At 42.1% G+C, this 20,000-nt stretch overlaps 1 protein-coding gene across 3 annotated transcripts in view; it reads left to right on the top strand.

Moving 5' to 3' along the window:
* The window catches only part of NECAB2 (N-terminal EF-hand calcium binding protein 2), a 213,406-nt gene that overhangs the window by 41,100 nt on the left and 152,306 nt on the right, over positions 1-20,000 (top strand). For all 3 annotated transcript variants that reach the window (XM_081963382.1, XM_081963381.1, XM_081963380.1), the window contains exon 2: positions 1,662-1,686. In XM_081963382.1, the coding sequence (XP_081819508.1) occupies positions 1,662-1,686 (25 nt within the window). The remainder of the gene's footprint in view (positions 1-1,661; positions 1,687-20,000) is intronic.

Here is a 20,000-nt window from a genome sequence, read left to right on the forward strand (position 1 = left end):
TTCTGTTGGCCTTTGCTCACCCTTGGCTTGGGCTCAGTGTTTCTATCTCCCCTAGGCTTGGTCCTTGATAACACTTTTTCTTCTTCTTTCTTCGTCTTGTTCATTATTCCACTGATCTATTTTTTCCCAACACACTGAGAAATATCTTGCATGCTTCAGATCCTCAACGGTGCAATTCAGTTATCTTGGTCAGATTTCCCCTTTTCCCTGGCTGTTCATTGGGGGGTCTGCTATGGGAACATCCGCTAAATATTATGGGAAAGGAGGATGGCGAAGAGCAAAAGCTCGAGTTAAAAAAAGAAGGGGACTCTGGCTTAGCGCTCAGTGGTGTTTATTGGACACCCATTTGTCCAGGATGGTATGGAGACCATCCTTAGGCCTTAGGTAAGGGGGTTGGACTGGAGAAGACCTCCAAGGCCTAAGATTCTATGCTTCTTGGTGCTCTTTAAATTTTGTTTTCTTGTAGACGTTTCATTACCCAGTCTAGTACCATGATCAGTGCACTGCAATGGGCTGATGATGTTATCTGGTTTGGGTAATGAAGAGTCTGCAAGGAAATAACCAAGCTGCAAGAAAACAACCAAACATCAATCATAATTCTCCTCCTCATCCTCCTCCCCCCCAAAAAAACCCTCCATTCCCTTCTAGTACTGATGATATTACCCAGTTTGGGTAATGAAGCATCTGCAATAAAACAACCAAATTTAGAGAGCATCAAGGACCCCATAGTTCTCTTCCTCCTCCTCCTCCTCCTCCCCCCTCCCCCTCTTCCTTCCTCCTCCTCCACTCCCCCTTTCCTTCCCCCCTCCCAACTCCATTCTTTTCTAGCACTGATGATGTTACCTAGTTAGTTTGGACAATGAAGCATCTGCCAAAAAACAACCAAATTTAGAGAGAATCAAGGACCCCATAGTTCTCTTCCTCCTCCTCCTCCCCCCTCCCCCTCTTCCTTCCTCCTCCTCCACTCCCCCTTTCCTCCCCCCCAACACCATTCTTTTCTAGTACTGATGATGTTACCTAGTTAGTTTGGACAATGAAGCATCTGCAAGAAAACAACCAAATTTAGAGAGAATCAAGGACCCCATAGTTCTCTTCCTCCTCCTCCTCTTCCTCCTCCTCCTCCTGCTCCTCCCCCCCAAACTCCATTCCCTTCTAGCACTGATGATGCTACCTAATTTGGACAATGAAACATCTGGAAGAAAACAGCTAAGCTCAGAGAGCAGCAAGGGCCCAGGAAATGGGTCCTTTTCTCCTGCGGCCCCTTGTCCTGTGGAGATGGTTTCCACGAGGATCAGGTTGAATATTCCCAGCTACTGTACTATAGTTTTTTTTCCCATTGTGATTTATATTTTGGTGCAGAATATGGCATCCAACTGAATTGGCTAGTTCAACAAGCTATGATTAATGCAATCATGGTTTAAAAGCAAAGTGGGAATAAGACCTCCTCTTCCTGCAAAGCCAGATATTTTCTTCCTTGTTTGATTAGGGCTTTGTGGGCTGTTTTGGTCTCCAGGCATTCTAGTATGTAAACTAGGATTTGGGGTTTACCATGGTATAAGAATTCAACTAGTGGGATTAATCCATACAAAAACAAACATTGGTTTGAACTGTAGTGACCAAGCTATAATGAAATAATAAATATATCTCTTTTTTATTTCTAGATCTTCAGACGAGCAGACAAAAATGGTGAGTTCGTTCATTCCTTCCTTCCTTCCTTCCTTCCTTCCTTCCTTCCTTCCTTCCTTCCTTCCTCCCTCCCTCCCTCCCTCCCTCCCTCCCTTCCTTCCTTCTTTCCCTCCTTTCTTTTCCTTCCTTCCCTCCCTCCCTCTCTTTCTTTCTTTCTTTTCCTTCCTTCCCTCCCTCCACCCTCTCTCATTTTCCCTTCCTTCCTTCCCTCCCTCCCTCTTTCTTTCTTTCTTTCTTTCTTTCTTTCTTTCTTTCTTTTCTTTCCTTCCCTCCCTCCCTCTCTTTCTTTCTTTTCCTTCCTTCCTTCCTTTTGATATTGCATTGTTGAAAAGATAAAAGCCTTTTTTTTCTTACTGGAGATCCCTATATTGAAAAAAAGTTGGGTGATTTTGGTGATTTTCACAACAAAGAAGGAGAAGTTTCCAAAGTTCTCATTGTTACACAAGGAACCAATGCAGCCAACATTCCTTGTGTTGCATATGTGTGTTCTCTCTCTCTTCCTCTCTCTCTTCCTCTCTCTCTCTCTCTCTCTCTCCCTCCCTCCCTCCCTCCCTCCCTCCCTCCCTCTCTCTCTCTCTCTCTCTTTATTACCACAGTATACTCACCTCCCGGCATTAGCCAAAACTACCCTCCTTCCTAATGGACCCATATTATGCTGTTTAATTTATGTAGTGGGAGAGTGTGAACATAATTCTAAATGTTGTTTGTTTGAGCCTGGCAGTTGCACTTTATTTGTGTAGAGTATAACTTGCTTAGATAGTAATTTGGCGGGCGGGGAGATTGTAGAATATGGATAGATTCTTCCGAGTCTAAGATGAGAGGCAGCTGTAGATTTTTAAAAAGCACATGAAGTGAAAAAAGGAAGAAAACGTATACAGGCGGTCTGAGCTTGGTTGTTTTCTTGCAGACATTTCATTACCCAACTAGGTAACTTCATCAATGCTATCCTAAAGGTGCTTTTTTAAAGAGGCAACTAGACTTTCTGAGGTTGGGTTTTTTTTTTTTTTTTTTGCTTCTCATCTAAGAAGGTTCTTCTTATCCATTTCGCTTCCCATCCAAGATATTTCAGATATTTCAGGCCACAGGTGAACAATGAATGGCCCCTCCCAGAGGGAATAAAAGAGGAGCGAAAGGGGAGTGGAGTTTGCAGGAGACAATTAGTTCACTTAATTGGTTCGTGACTCTCCGAGACTCTTTGCCAAGTTTTGCAGATATCGACCTGGCAGCTCTCCAAGCCAGATAAGATCTGTGATTGTAAACCCTCCCTCGAAAGACTTTGCTGGGTGTGAATGAGCAGAATTCACAGTCAATTAATAAAAGGGTTTTTTCGTCGGGACCAGGAGTTTGCTTCATTGCTCTTGGGAAGCCTGGAAATTGTCTTCGGACAATGCTGACCTCCTCAGCTAGGAAATGGAGAGGAGCAAACACCTCCCCCCTCGAATCAGACACAACTGGCCAGGGTAAACCTTTAGCTTACTTCTGTAGAAACAATGCAGCTTTATTGTTCTTGGTCACAATTTTTGTATTAAGTTTTACTATAAGATAAAAATATGAAAAAAAAATTAAAGAACAGAGGGAAGGAGAAAAGTGCCCAGACAGAGAATGAAAAGCTGAATTTATTCAGTACAGTAAAATACAAAAATAATATATCATTTTACGTTTCATAACATTTCAAGCTATTTCTGTAATTACAAAATTGTTCTATTCACCCAACACCTAAAATCAAAATCTTTTTTTTTTTTTAGTTTTGAGCACTTTCAAATTCAGCAGTGGTTTCCAAGTAGAAAACAAAGCTAGATAATTTCTTCTCTTTGATTAAAATAGTTTTGCCATCTCCCCCACAAAAAAGAAAAGAAAAAAAATGCAGGATTAGAAACTAAACTCTGCGTATCTCAGTAGTTTACCCAGGTAATAGCAATAGTACTTAGGCTTCTATTATATCCCGTTTCATATTGCTTTCGCAGTAACTCTCTAAGCGGTTTACAGAGTGAGCCTATTTGCCCCCAACAATCTTGGTCCTCATTTTACCCACCTCGGAAGGATGGAAGGCTGAGTCAACCTTGAGTCGGTCAGGATCGAACTGTTGGCAGTGGGCAGAGTTTAGCCTGCAATACTGCATTCTAACCACTGCACCACCATGCATAAATTGTGTATTGTCACAATTATAATTAAAGAGGGAGATTTAAGCTGCAGGTTATTAGCAGTTTAGAGCGTTGAAATTCGATGTTGTCAGTCCTAACAGCCCCAGAAGAAAGAAATGAAAAAAGACTGTGAACATGTTGTGACAGCAACCACATGTAGTTGAAGACATTTTGCCAAAGGAAATATACAGCTTTCCAATTATGCAACCACGGACGCAGCTGTGATTTATTCGTAAATGTAAAGAAAAGAGAGGAAGTTTCTTATTTGCATTTATGCAATGGTTGCTTTTCCTTATCTGGGTTTCTTAGAAACTGTCTGCTTTGAATTATTTAGAGTAGTGATTTTTTTAACTTGGCAACCTTAACTTCAAGTCCCAAAATTTCCCAGCCAACACCTCTTAAAATTGCCAAGTTTGAAAAATTCACCATCCATTCCCAGCTACATCAACAGGAGAACTTTAGTTGACTAGAATCTTGTTATAGGCTTGAGCAATAAATCATTTGAACTGTAATGTAAGATATAGTCCTGAACGATACTTTGCGCCTGGCATTAAAGTCATCAATTAAAGTTTCATACTAAATTGGTGCTAGATAAGGATCAGTGGAATTGAAGAAGTATTGGAGTTGAACTACTTGCGGGAACATAATGATTCTAAGCTGATGACACGCTTAACCCCGCCTCCCTAGCTTTGTGCTCTTCTCCTATATGCTCCTATACTTTTTTGTTTATTTGTTTGTGGTTTTTGGGGGGTTATCCTACTTGATAGGGACTGCTATTGATAATCTGTATTGTCTGTGTACAGAGCTGGGTAAAATAGCTTTTTGATCACTAAATGAATGGCTATAAGTTAAGGACGACTGTTCTATTTGAATTCACCGCTGTATGGAGGTAGCAAGAGAGTATGATCACAAACTTAGTGCTACCTGCATTCAAAGATTTGCCAATGGCCCAGGAGACACAACTTTAGAACTCCAATTGGACTAGAGACTAATTATACTGGTGATTTTTTTTTCTCCCATCACATATCTGCCCAGTTATTTTTATCAGTGGTGAAAAAGTTGAGCAGGTCAACAGGAAATAGATTTTCCCTGGGTTTCTAAGGCTGAACAACATAATTCCTAGGCAGGTGTGTTTGTTTTCCAATCTGAGGTTATTTAAGAAGATTAAGGGGTGGCACGGTGGCTCAGCGGTTAAGACGCTGGGGTTGTCAATTGAAAAGCCAGCAGTCCAGGTTTGAGACCCGAGTGCCATGTGATGGGGTGAGCTCCTCTCCTCTCCTCATCCCAGCTCCTTTCCACCTAGCAGTTTGAAAGCATGCAAATGCGAGTAGATAAATAGGTACCACTTCGGTCGAGAAGAAACAGCCCTCCATGACATCGCGCTGGTCACATGGCCACAGAAGTGTTTTCGGACAGCGCTGGCTGAATGGTCTTGAAACAGAGAAGAGCAGCGGCCCGTACAATTGGCAACTATTAGAGGAATAAAATCCGCAGGGACTTCTATACCTATAGCGGAGGGGGGGGTTGGACTAGATGACCTATAAGGTCCCTTCCAACTCTGTTAATCTATTAAAAAAAAAACTCCTCTCAGTTTTCTAAGTTTTATAGAACATAATTCCTAGGCAGGTGTGTTTGTTTTCCACTCTCAGGTTATTTAACAAGATCGTAAAAATATTATATCTCTTTTGCCAAGTGTTTTTGTTATTGCCTATTTTAATGACTGATGTTGATCTCCGTTTGAGTTTTAATGGTATGGATTTTGGTTTGGGTTTTAAACTAGGCATTTTTTAACGAGGGCCATAAACTGCCTGGAGTGCTGGGAGAGACAGAAAGGCAGGGCAGGTACATTGAACCATAAATGAGTAAACAATCCAGGGGTCATTGACACATCATGCTGTTCCACCTTGGTGACTTCTAAAATGACAATTTGCACCAGCAAATTAGGGCTCCATTAACCAATCAAAGGGTGAAGTGCGAAAACACTGCCAGGCGCTGAAGAGGTTTTTTACTTGTTGTGCTTGGCAAATTTGCAGGAACACAGGAGAAAGTTAACGCTTGAAACCCAGTCTCCAGGGGATTCACAACCTATTCTTTAACGGCTTCAGTTTGCAATTGTTGGGCTTCTTGAAATTAAAATGAGTTTTGCAGAGTTAGCCATGTGTTAGCCATATAATGCATTAATCCTTGATAAACGTTACTGCTTAAGAGCCACTGCTGAAAAGGTTGAAAGTTTGATCATTTGTTGTTGTTAGTTGCGAAGTTGTGTCCGACCCATTGCGACCCCATGGACAATGTTTCTCCAGGCCTTCCTGTCATCTACCATCCCCTGGAGTCCATTTAAGCTCAAGCTCACTGCTTCAGTGACTCCATCCAGCCACTTCATTCTCTGTCGTCCCCTTCTTCTTTTGCCCTCCGTCGTTCCCAGCATGAGGCTCCTTCTCCAGGGAGTCCTTCCTTCTCATTAGGTGGCCAAAGTATTTGAGTTTCCTCTTCAGGATCTGGCCTTCTAAAGAGCAGTCAGGGTTGATCTCCTCTAGGACTGACCGGTTGGATGGCCTTGCAGTCCAAGGAACTCAATGCAGGCGTCTTCTCCAGCACCAGAGTTCAAAGGCCTCCATTCTTTGGTGCTCAGCCTTCCTTAGGGTCCAACCTTCACAGCCATCCGTTGCAACTGGGAAAACCATCGCCTTGACTAGACGCACTTTTGATTGGCAGGGTGATGTCTCTCCCCTTCTTCTTTTGCCCCTCCTTCGTTCCCAGCATGAGGCTCTTCTCCAGGGAGTCCTTCCTTCTCATCAGGTGGCCAAAGTCTTTCAGTTTCCTCTTCAGGATCTGGCCTTCTAAAGAGCAGCCAGGGTTGATCTCCCTCTAGGACTGACCGGTTGGATGGCCTTGCAGTCCAAGGGACTCGCAGGAGTCTTCTCCAGCACCAGAGTTCAAAGGCCTCCATTCTTTGGTGCTCAGCCTTCCTTATGGTCCAACTTTCACAGCCATACATTGCAATTGGGGAAAACCATAGCCTTGACTATGCACACTTTTGTTGGCAGTGTGAAGTCTCTGCTTTTTAGTATGTTGTCTAGATTTGCCATATTTGTTTGATCATGCAAATTTGACTCTGCTCAAACAGATTTTCTAGCTGGAGATGGGTGATGGGACCTACAATTACATTTTGCCAGACACTTTTGGTGATGATCAAAATATCTACAGATAGTTTTCATGGTTCCCACCATAATGTTTGCGCACAATAGTTGTGAGATTCTTGGTGCATGGGCCGGATGACTCAGTTCCTTGTTGATGGCCCCCATTTAACGAAATAACCTCCTTCTAGAAGTATAGTTGACTCAACCTTGATGGTGTCAATTCTGTCATGGACATCTCACAAAAGTGATGCTGTAGGAGGGGAGAAAAGTAGCTCTAGACCTCCAATCATCATTTAGCAGCCATTCAAAGTTATGATGGACCCTTCAGAAGGTATTTAAGACCTGCTCCAAAGTTCCAACAGCTGGCTCAGGAATTCTGGGAGTTGAAGTCCACAGGTAAATAAAGGAGCCACAGTTGCCCACTCCTGGTCTGGATGCCACCTACCTTTCCCAATTTATCTTTCCTTTTTTTCTAGATGTATCCCAGTACAAAGTACAATTCATTGATCTGAAGATATCCCTGTGTTGATATGCAGGGCTTAAAACCATTCTTAAGCATTTGTGGTGGGCACCACCAAAAGTATCCGTAGATATTTTGCTTCTCACCAAAAGTATCTGTAGATATTTTGCTTCTCACCAAAAGTATCCGTAGATATTTCGCTTCTCAACAAAAGTATCCATAGATATTTTGCTTCTCATCAAAAGTATCCGTAGATATTTTGCTCCTCACCAAAAGTATCCGTAGATATTTTGCTTCTCACCAAAAGTATCTGTAGATAATTTGTTTCTCACCAAAAGTATCCGTTGATTTTTTGCTTCTTACCAAATGTATCCGTAGATTTTTTGCTTCTCACCAAATGTATCCGTAGATATTTTGCTTCTCACCAAAAGTATCCGTAGATATTTTGCTTCTCACCAAAAGTATCTGTAGATATTTTGCTTCTCACCAAAAGTATCCGAAGATATTTCGCTTCTCACCAAAAGTATCCGTAGATATTTTGCTTCTCACCAAAAGTATCCATAGATATTTTGCTTCTCACCAAAAGTATCTGTAGATATTTTGTTTCTCACCAAAAGTATCCGTTGATTTTTTGCTTCTTACCAAATGTATCTGTAGATTTTTTGCTTCTCACCAAATGTATCCGTAGATATTTTGCTTCTCACCAAAAGTATCCGTAGATATTTTGCTTCTCACCAAAAGTATCCGTAGATATTTTGCTTCTCACCAAAAGTATCCGTAGATATTTTGCTTCTCACCAAAAGTATCTGTAGATATTTTGCTTCTCACCAAAAGTATCCGTAGATATTTTGCTTCTCACCAAAAGTATCCGTAGATATTTTGCTTCTCACCAAAAGTATCCGAAGATATTTCGCTTCTCACCAAAAGTATCCGAAGATATTTCGCTTCTCACCAAAAGTATCCGTAGGTATTTTGCTTCTCACCAAAAGTATCCATAGATATTTTGCTTCTCATCAAAACTATCTGTAGATATTTTGCTTCTCACCAAAAGTATCCGTAGATATTTTGCTTCTCACCAAAAGTATCCGTAGATATTTTGCTTCTCACCAAAAGTATCCGTAGATATTTTGCTTCTCACCAAAAGTATCCGTAGATATTTTGCTTCTCACCAAAAGTATCCGTAGATATTTTGCTTCTCACCAAAAGTATCCGTAGATTTTTTGCTTCTCACCAAAAGTATCCGTAGATATTTTGTTTCTCACCAAAAGTATCCGTTGATTTTTTGCTTCTTACCAAATGTATCTGTAGATTTTTTGCTTCTCACCAAATGTATCCGTAGATATTTTGCTTCTCACCAAAAGTATCCGTAGATATTTTGCTTCTCACCAAAAGTATCTGTAGATATTTTGCTTCTCACCAAAAGTATCCGTAGATATTTTGCTTCTCACCAAAAGTATCCGTAGATATTTTGCTTCTCACCAAAAGTATCCGAAGATATTTCGCTTCTCACCAAAAGTATCCGAAGATATTTCGCTTCTCACCAAAAGTATCCGTAGGTATTTTGCTTCTCACCAAAAGTATCCATAGATATTTTGCTTCTCATCAAAACTATCTGTAGATATTTTGCTTCTCACCAAAAGTATCCGTAGATATTTTGCTTCTCACCAAAAGTATCCGTAGATATTTTGCTTCTCACCAAAAGTATCCGTAGATATTTTGCTTCTCACCAAAAGTATCCGTAGATATTTTGCTTCTCACCAAAAGTATCCGTAGATATTTTGCTTCTCACCAAAAGTATCCGTAGATTTTTTGCTTCTCACCAAAAGTATCCGTAGATATTTTGGTTGTCACGGTACCATCATAAGGTTCCCTTATTGGCATCCTCTTCTACTAGTATTGCAAATGCTATTCTTCATCAGTTTCCTATTAATAAGAGCATCTTCCAATCTGCATGTATCCACAAGATAACAGGGAGTTATACATAATAACTTAAGCCTACATATCGCAAGAAAGCCAGAATTGCTTATGGCCCCTGATCCCTAAAGCTGCCCTGTAAAAGCCTTAGGTATTTTAATTAACAAATCAAATACACATAATAAGGTAGGTGCTTTGGGTTTTTTTTTTTAATCTAGAAGAGGATTAAGATCCAACATTCTGAAAACAAAAATGTAAACTAAAAGTAATTATTGTAATTCCCATTATGCTGAGGCTAGGAATGTTGATTTATGTATCTACAAAATCTCCACCAGGTTTTTTTTTTTTGAGCAAGTCTATTTTGGTACTTGCAAATTATCCTGGAAATAGAGATGAGCGATTCTATTAATTTTGCTAGAATTAGAAATGCAACGCACAAGTGGGCCAGTTCTTAGCAGAACCTGAAAGGAACAAACCTGCTGCCCATCGACTGCACACCTGGCCAAATTGAAGGTGTGCGGTGGTTCCCAGCATGTGACAATCGACAAAATCTGCCTGGAGCTGATTTTAAGCAGCTGTGCAATGAAGCAACACACACACACCCCCTCAAATACCCATATTGCTAATGAACTCAAAGGCTTAAAAATAGCCAGGAACAAATCAGCTATTGTCATACTTCAGGCTAAATCATATTTTCCTTAACTGTAAGAGGTTGCCTAAGCTGAGTGCACACTGTGTTAAACAAGGGACTGTCAGTTCACATCCATATTCTCAGTGCATATTTTGTGATCCCAGAATTATCTCTGGAGTAGGCAGAGCTGGTTATGGGGTGGGAAAGGGGTGAAGAGGGCTACGAATCGATTACAAAACTTGGTATCTGTAAGCGTTTTCAGATTTGGCAGCGTTTCAGCCTGTCCTTCCTTCCCACCAAGTTCCTTTAGCTTCTTGGCCTTCAGATCTTTGAGGAATTTAAAGCTGATCTTGTGAAAAAGTATGAGAGAGAAATTAAGGGAGGGAGGGAGGAAGGAACAAGCTGTTAAGGGAAGAGTTGGAGAAGAGAGTGTCACTTCTTTCTATCTTACACCAAATTAATCCAAATCCTCCCCATGGCTCCCTCCCTCCTTCCTTCCTTCCTTCCTTCCTTCCTTCCTTCCTTCCTTCCTTCCTTCCTTCCTTCCTCTTTTGTCTCTCCTCCCACCCTTCTATTCTCCTCCCTCCCTCCCTCCCTCCCTCCCTCCCTCCTTCCTTCCTTCTTTCTTTTCTTCTACCATCCCTCCCTCCCTCTTTGGTTTTTCTTCCCATCCTCCCTTCTTCTATTTTCCTCCTTCCCTCCTCCCTCTCTCCCTCTCATACGTTTTACAGAGTCAGCTCTAAATCGCTTTACAAGTTCAAAATCATGCAAGTCCAGACAATCTACGGACAATTTATGCCCATTGTTGAATTAGACTCTTCTACAGGGCATATTGAGCAGGGGGTTGGATTGGAAGACCTCCAAGGTCCCTTTCAGCCCTATTATTATATCTTCTATATGAGAGGCTAAGAAAGAGCTCCTCCAGCCTAGGATTTTTCCAACTGGCTTCCATGAAAAGCTGAGGAATTAAAAAAACGAAACAAATGAAGCCTTTTTTTTTTAAATTAACAGTCGTGTTTCACAACCTTGGCAACTTAAAGTTGGATGAACTTCAACTCCCCAAATTCTTCAGCTAGTATGAATTTCTGGGAATTGAAGCCCACACATCTTTAAGTTGCTGTGGTTGAAAAACTCTGCACCTTCATTTTTTGATTCTTAGTCATTTATTTAAAAAAGGCACAGGTCTGAAAAACATGGACTCTTTCATCTAACTGTGGTGTTCCAATTCAAAATGACCTTTACATGAAAAATGGTTCCATACGTCCATCAAGGCCAAAAATTTAAATAGGAAGAAGCTGCATGTTTTTAATGTCTATTAAAAGACATGATAGATCAACCTTAGAAATAGCTTTTATGTTTTGAAAACGATTGGATTCTCAGGAAAAAAAACCTTGAAAAGATATATTGCTCATGTGGTTGAAACATCTTTGGGATGTTTTGGCATTGATTTAAGTTAGAAATAAGTCCCACTCTTTTGTATGGTCCATTTTCTTCTCTCCATTCCCAGAACGATTCTGTGAAAGCACTTATTGGTAGCATGGAATTTACGGTTTAGGGCTTAATGTATTATACGAACTGATCCAATTGTAGTTCAAGCAAAATCTGCTTTAAGCACAGCGTACGAGCTCAGCCCAAAAATGACGAATTTTCAAAAGCCATTAGATAGATCCTTTGTGAAGGGAACTTAGAATTCAGTATTCTTTTCCAGGCATTCTCTTCAAAAATATACCACCGTTATTATTAGAAATATTTTTAAAAGGGCAATTAAGACTCAATATGAAAAACAGTCTTCTCATTCCTCTTGAGGCCAACCTAAATTATTTTAATAAAAGAACATGAGTTATTGTAGCCATAGAGACAGACCTATCTACCAAATTTGCCTTCTCTCCGTTTTCTTCATTTCCAACCTTAAGCACAATTTTTAAAGACGTGCATAAAAATGTGTTTTTGTGCACATATTTTTCTCTTACGATATGCATTTAGCAAATGATCGATATGCCCTTGCCTTAATGTATGCCCTCGGGGAGGGGCAATATTTCTCTTCCACAGCTGTACTTCTTTGTGTTCCCCTTAGAACGATATCTTTATTTATGTGTTTGGGTTACATTACAACATTCAGTAAAATATACTGATAAACATATCGTCGTATCCTGGGTTCAGTTCAGATACTCTTTGATTTATCACCACCAGTGGCATAGCGTGGGTTGTCAGCACCCGGGGCAAGTAATTTGTGCCCCCTAACCCGAGGGCAGCCCGACTGCAGCTGCCCCTGGGTCGGCATCAGTCAAGTGAGGCTCTCCATGCTGGCCTCCTGCCTTCCTCCCGAGGAGGAGCTCGACAGGGCAGCGGGAAAAGGTTCGACTGAAGGGAAGCAGGTGCCGCGGGGGTGGGAGGCGCACCGGGGGCTTCGGGAAGGCGCCGGCTCCCCGGGGCGCTCCAGGCGGAGCGGGAGGACGCGGTGGCGTTGCAGCCGCGGGCAGATGGAGCGCAGCGCCGCTCTCCTTCGGCTCCCGCGGGGGCGGCGCGGCGGGTCTTGGCGGCTCCGCTGGGAGGTAGGCGGTGCGCAGGAGGGGCCTGGGCGTGCCAGGGCCGGGAAGCTTAGTTTGCGGGCCAAGCCGGGCGCGGAAAGAGGCGGCCACAGTCCGGCAAAGGGCGGCGCGGGGCGAGTCAGGGCGCCCCCCCCCAGATGTTGCGCCCGGTGCGGCCGGCACCCCCTGCACCCCCCACGCTACGCCACTGATCACCACAATTGTTTGTTAAATGAATTTTGTTCCATTTTACGACCTTTCCTGCCACGCTCTTTCAGTGAATCAGTGCAGTTAGTATTAAGGACGTGGCCGTTAAGTGAATCTGGCTTCCCCATTGACTTTGCTCGGCACAAAGTCGCAAAGGGGGGAATCACATGACCCCAGGGCACTGTGACCGTCATAAATGTGAATCAGTTGCCAGGTGTCAAAATGTTGATCGCATGAACCACGAAGATGCTGCAAAGCTGCATAAATCTGACCAACAGTCGAAAGTAACTTTTGTCAGGGCCATCTGAGCTTTGAATTTTCCACTAAATGAACGGCTGTATGTCGAGAACTTCCTGTAAGTGCCAACTGACGTGGGATTGTCTTTGTATTTCTTTTTTAAAAAGCGAACGACATAATTTTTGGCTCTAACCTTAACGGAGGATGATTACAAGCTTCATCAGATGTCAGAATTGAACGATGAGATGTAAGTGGCATGTTTACAGCAGCTTTGGCTTGCTTGTCATCTTCCTAAAGTTTAGGCATTGCTACTCAGCCAAGCTCGCTGAAGATTCTTGGAATCCTATTCTCAATACGTTTGCAGTGCTTGGCAATCAATTTATCGTGGCGCTGATTTGTCAATTACTGGGGGAATGAATTGAGGCAAGTGAAATTCTGATCACCGCCTGTTCTAAGCCAGATAATTTGTCAGTTCTCCCACAGCACAACCACAGTTGTGTCAGCTCTTCCCAAGGGAGGTTAATTCTTGCCTGCTTCGGTCTTAATACAGCCCAAATGCAAACTACGGGACGTAGATACAGCCAAGAGTCAGTTTCCACTGTCCCAAAACAATAGGAGTGGAGAAACAAAAGTATCTTGTATTCTGATAACAGACAAACGGGAATAACAGAGTTGGAATGGGACCTTTGAGGTCTTTTAGTCCATCCCCCTGCTCAAGCAAGAGACCCTATCCTCGTGATGGCAAACCTATGGGACACGTGCCCGGAGTGGCACGCATGAAGCCATGTCGACTGACACGCGTGGCATTGCCCATTCCTCTTCCGGGTTTCGGGCGTGCATGCGTGTGTGATCATCAGCTGGCCTTTGTGTGTGTGTAGCAGTGCCAGAAACTGGAAGAGCTGGTCTTCTGTTTTCCAGCGTGAACATGTGCTCTGGCCAGCTGATCGTTGTGCACGCATGCACGCCAGTTACCGGAAGACTAGCTGGCTGGTGCACATGTGTGTGCCAGAAACTGGAAGTTAATTTTGTGTGTGCATGCCCCCTTGGCAGCTCCTCTTCTAAGTTGTGGCCCCAACACACCCGCAAAGCATGCACTCCCTCCGCCATCGCTGCCCTATAATTTCGGACAAGTGGCTGCCCAATCTCTTCTTGAAAACCTCCAATCATGGGGTACCCACAACTTCTGAAGGCAAAGCTGTTCCACTGGTTGATTGTCCTCACTATTAGGAAGTTTCTCCTTAATTCCAAGTTGCTTCTCTCCTTGATTAGCTTCCATCCATTGTCTCTTCTCTGGCCTTCTGGTGCTTTGGAAAATAGGTTGATCCCCTTCTTCTTTGTAGTAGCCCCTCAAATATTGGAACACTGGCTGGGCAAGAGGAATTTTAGAAACAGGAACAGAGTTTGTGTAAGGATGAGACAACCTCTTTTCTCACAGTTGGTGCCCGAGCCAGGAATTCAATAAAATATGCCAGCTAATCAATGGAGGCCAAAGAAAGTATATTCATTCAAGCCAAGGTTATCAAATAACATTTGATGTCAGCTACACTGGACTGCTCTTTTGAATCTCTTGCAGGTTTTTTAATAATCTTAATGAAAAGGAGGACTAGGGGAGACATGATAGCAGTTTTCCAATATCTCAGGGGTTGCCACAAAGAAGAGGGAGTCAAACTATTCTCCAAGGCACCTGAGGGCAGGACAAGAAGCAATGGGTGGAAACTAATCAAGGAGAGAAGCAACTTAGAACTGAGGAGAAATTTCCTGACAGTGAGAACAATTAATCAGTGGAACAACTTGCCTCCAGATGTTGTGGGTGCTCCATCACTGGAGGCTTTTGAGAAGAAACTAGAGAGCCATTTGTCTAGAATGGTATGGTGTCTCCTGCTTTTGCAGGGGTTGGACTAGAAGATCTCCAAGGTCCCTTCCAACTTTGTTATTCTCTTGTTATTTCCCATCTAGAGGTTCTCCTGATTCTCTCTTGGTGTCAGCCCCCACCAAGAATCCAGAAAGATACATGGATTTACTTCTGAATAGAGGTAGTCCTTGACAATTGAGCCCAAACGTTCTGTTCTTAGCAAGACAGTTGTTAAGTGAGTTTTGCCCTATTTAACAACCTTTCTTGCCTCGGTTCTTAAATCAATCACTGCAGTTGTTAACTAAAGTGATTTTTAAGTGAATCTGGCTTCACCATTGACTTCGTTTGACAGAAGATTGCAAACATTGATTCCATGACCCCTGGCACACTGCAACCGTCATAAGTACATGCCAGTTTCCAAGCATCTGAATTTTGATCAGGTGACCCTGAAGATGTTGTAACAGTTGCTAGCACGGGAAACAATCATAAGTGACTTTTTTTTCCTGTGCCTTTGTAACGTCAAATGGTCATTGAACAAATTATTTGTAAGTCGAGGATAGTTGTAGTTCCCTCATCTATAGGCAGAAATTCAGAAAAACCAAAATGCGTGCAAGAGATATAAAGGTAAAGGTTCCCCTTGCACCAATGTGCTAGTCATTCCCGACTCTAGGGGGCGGTGCTCATCTCCGTTTCAAAGCCGAAGAGCCAGCGCTGCCCGAAGACGTCTCCGTGGTCATGTGGCCGGCATGACTCAATGCCGAAGGCGCACGGAACGCTGTTACCTTCCCACCAAAGATGGTCCCTATTTTTCTACTTGCATTTTTTACGTGCTTGGCAGAAGCTGGGACAAGTAACTGGAGCTCACTCCATTACGTGGCGCTAGGGATTCGAACCGCCGAACTGCCGACCCTTCCGATCGAAGATCTCAGTGTCTAAGCCCCTGAGATATACAACACTGCAAAAAGCGAAGAAGAGTATTGGTTCAATTGGGACGTGTGTGTCTTTCGGCGTGTATTTGTGTGTGCGAGCATGCTCACTAATCTTTTGTGAAGCACAAAATTTATGCCGACTTATTTTTCTTTCTTTCTTGAATAGAGAATTGTCTTTCCAAGGTGTACTGCTGACTTTGGCAGTGCCCCACGTAGGCAGCATTAGTTCGCAAGGAAGGTATTGTCACTCATGGGCTTTTGAAGGCTGTTTATAATCCTAAGGCAGGCAGTTTGTTTTTATTACTGGTTTTTTTTTTAAAAAAATCCTGCACTGTCAACATTGTAGAGAGCGTTTCGCTTTTGTCATTTTAAATGTTCACAAGGTTGGAGACAAGGGAGATGTTTTTACACGCAGCGCAGAGCAGAGTTTCTCAACCTTGGCAACAACAGTTGGTTGTTGAATTCTGGGAGTTGAACTACATACTTCTTCAAGCTCCCAAGATGGAGAAACACTGGTTTAGAGGTTATTTTTCTGACCCAGATGCCCAAAGACACCAAGCACTCTGACGTGAACTCAAAAGATTCCTTTATTAGGAATGCCGGCAGCCACGGCAAAAAGTTTCCCTTGTAGGCTAACAAGTCCGTCCGTCTGGGAGATGAATAGTTTTCTGCCACACCTATTCATCTCCACCTCCTGCATTTGATCCCCAGAGCTCAGGTGGGGCTTCGCTAGCAGTGATGGCTCTTCCATCCCAAGGACCGGCCCATAGATTTCCTTTGCTCTCCTCTCCTCTGCCTTCTGCTCATCTATGCATCCAGCACTGGACTCAGCTGTTCCTCCTCTTCCACATCAGCCACCTCCAGAACTGGGGGCTGTTGACTCTCCATCTGAGGGCTGATGGATGGCCCAGGCTCCACCTCTCTCTCTCTCTCTCTCTCCTCTTCTCTCTCTCTCTCTCTCTGCCAACTCCATTCCCTCTTCTCCCTTAGAGCTCTCAGGTTGCCTTGATGCTGACCCCAACTCCCACGCCTCCTCCTCCTCCTCCTCCTCTGATTCAGCTGCTGACAGGCCACAACAATTGTGTATTTCTTTATTCTTTCCCATGTTGTGTCAATGGGGCACTTAGGACCTCTTCCTGATGGCCATACATGACTCAGGTAAACCCTACTGATCTCCAAAAGGCATGAAATAGTCTCCAAATCGAATCAGAGCAAAAACCTCTATTACTATTTCTCTGGCTACTTGTTCAGTCCCAAACATGATCCTATTATGTTCAGCCATCCCTGGAGCCCAAAACTGAAATGGAATAGAATAGCAATATTTATAATTCATAGATTAATTTCCTGTGAGAATTGAACAGGTGCACCACAATCAAATCCCTATCTGAATTATGTCGGATATTAAAGTATTTTAGGCAGATACATTTAAAATGGGAAAAAATATTATCTATTTAATTACAGGAGGTGATTGTTCGGTTTGTAAGCTTTAACTGGGACTGGGTCTACAAAGTTGACCAGGGGTCTTCTTCATATTGGTCTATGCATTCATAACTTCTCAGTTTTGTGCCACCACCAATTGTCATGGCTTTAATGGCATTTTTGTTGGCAAATCAAGATTTGATCTACCTTAAAGGATGTTGTAGTTCTCATCTGCAAATTCTGCTTCTCTTAACACAAGTTTCAGAAGAGGAATGTTCTAGATAGTAAATGGGTCACAAGCAAGGTCATGCAGTAGAAACTCCAGAATACAACTTATATTCTGCACAACTGATGACTTTATGAAACTTTCCTAAAGGATCACTAAATATCTATGGAAATTCACAACCATCCTGGTCATGGTTGTCCCAAAGGTGCTTTTTCAAGAAGCAACAGGGCTTTTTGGTTTTTCTTTGAAGGCGTTTTGCTTCTCATCCAAGAAGCTTATTCAGCTCCAAGCTGAAGCTCCATTCAAGAAGCTTCTTAAAGTGCATTGTTCTCCAAGGACTGTTCCCTGTTGTCCTGTCTCACTAATCTTTCTTAAACATTTTTTTTCAAAGTTTAGTATAAGATAAAATACAAAGAAAAACAAAAATTAGGAAAGTTAAAGAAGTAAGAGTGCAGAAAGAAAGGAAGAGGAAAAAAGAGCAAAAAAAAAATCCGACTTTTTTCAGTGCAGTACAGTACAGACAAAAAAAGTTACAATCTCAACTTTTTGTTTTGCACTTCTCAATATTTTAAGCCAGAGGTCTTCAAAGTTGGCAACGTTAAGACTTGTGGGCTTCAACTCCCAGAATTCTCCAGCCAGCTGGCTAGAGAATTCTGGGAATTGAAGTCCACAAGTCTTAACGTTGCCAAGTTTGTGGACCCTGTTTTAAGCCATTTCTACAGCAACAAAGTCATTGTAATCATCACAAATTAAAAACTTCAATTTTTTTAAATTTTTTTTGAGCAGAAGTGGTTTCCAAAATGGCAACAAAATTAGATACATTCTTATCTTCAATTAAACGCAGTCAATTTTGCCATCTCCCGTCACCTCTCCTGTCCATTCTTCCATCGCGGGAATGAATCCATTTCCACAATCCATTTTTCTGCATGTAAGATTCTCACGGCATTCAACGTGCCTAGCACCAAACTTCCAAATGTTCTTTCAAGCTCTTTATCCCTCCAGCACTCTCTCGCACTAATCTGGGTTATTTTATGGTTTACTAAGTCAACCCCAAAAGGTGAGTTTATTCAACTTAAGCCATAAATTCTGGGTTGCAAACCACAGTGGCTTGGTTGAGTATATGCTGTACCAAACCCAAGAAAAATCACATTATGATGCAGGCACAATCTGATCCCTATCGATTTCCATATGTCTTTCTGCCTCTCTGCTTCTAATCCACTCTTCATCATTGCACGAGCTCCTTCAAAGCGAAGAAATATCATGCTCTAATTGATCCAAGTTTAAAAATAATCTAGTGAGCCCCAGCCAGTGACTAATTATCTAATGTTATAGAAGCTCATTAGGAAGAAAAAAAATGACTTGATTGGAATTTAAGTAGGTTAATTTTTCATTAGGTATTTGATTAAATCGATCTCTTCTCATGGCAGATAGATCTTTAAATATGCCTTCCTTGACAAGGACTTAACATTTCAATTAGCTAGTAAGAAATCAGGGTAGTTTCATCTAGAATCATTGATGTAGATCGGATCAGGATGGCACATAAACTTCTGGAACTCTGCTTTATTCTTTTAATTTTTTGAAACAAAAGTTTTATTTTTATTTTTTGTTGCATATTTTAACGTCTTTTACAATCAAAGTGTTGCTTGGCTCCCTCCCCCCTTAACATCTTCTCTTAAGCGTAGTTCATTTTACGTCATATTTCCATTTCAAATTTCACCCACCTTCTTTTCTTTCCAAGTTTTCCAACTTAAGTTTAATTTCTTCTTAATATATAAACAATATCATTATTTGCCCCTCCAAGTTAATTGAATTTGACATTTCATTTCCATCTATTTTTCTGTGTTACTATAGATAACATGTATCCTCAAATTTAATTTTGCATAATAAACATTTCACTTAGTTAATTTCCACAATTAGTAATATTAATCTGTTTCCCTCACATCCTATTTGCTATATGCCATTGGCAATATTTCAGTACAATACGATACAATAGCAGAGTTGGAAGGGACCTTGGAGGTCTTCTAGTCCAACCCCCTGCCTAGACAGGAAACCCTATACCGTTTCAGACAAATGGCTATCCAACATCTTCTGAAAGACTTCCAGTGTTGGGGCATTCACAACTTCTGGAGGCAATTTCTGTTCCACTGATTAATTGTTCTAACTGTCAGGAAATTTCTCCCTAGTTCTAGGTTGCTTCTCTCCTTGATTAATTTCCACCCATTGCTTCTTGTTCTACCCTCAGGTGCCTTGGAAAATAGTTTGACTCCCTCTTCTTTGTGGCAACCCCTGAGATATTGGAAGACTCCTATCATGTCTCCCCTAGTCCTTCTTTCTATTAAACTAGACATACCCAGTTCCTGCAACCGTTCTTCATATATTTTAGTCTCCAGTCCCCTAATCATCTTTCTTGCTCTTCTCTGCACTCTTTCTAGAGTCTCCACATCTTTTCTACATTGTGGCAACCAAAGCTGAATGCAGTATTCCAAGTGTGGCCTTACCAAGACCTTATAAAGTGATATCAACACTTCACGTGATCTTGATTCTATCCCTCTGTTGATGCAGCCTAGGACTGTGTTGGCTGCTGCACACGGCTGGCTCCTATTTAAATGGTTGTCCACTAGGACTCCAAG

This window comes from Natrix helvetica, assembly GCF_964273705.1.
Source record: "Natrix helvetica genome assembly, chromosome: 10".
NCBI lineage: Eukaryota > Metazoa > Chordata > Lepidosauria > Squamata > Natricidae > Natrix > Natrix helvetica.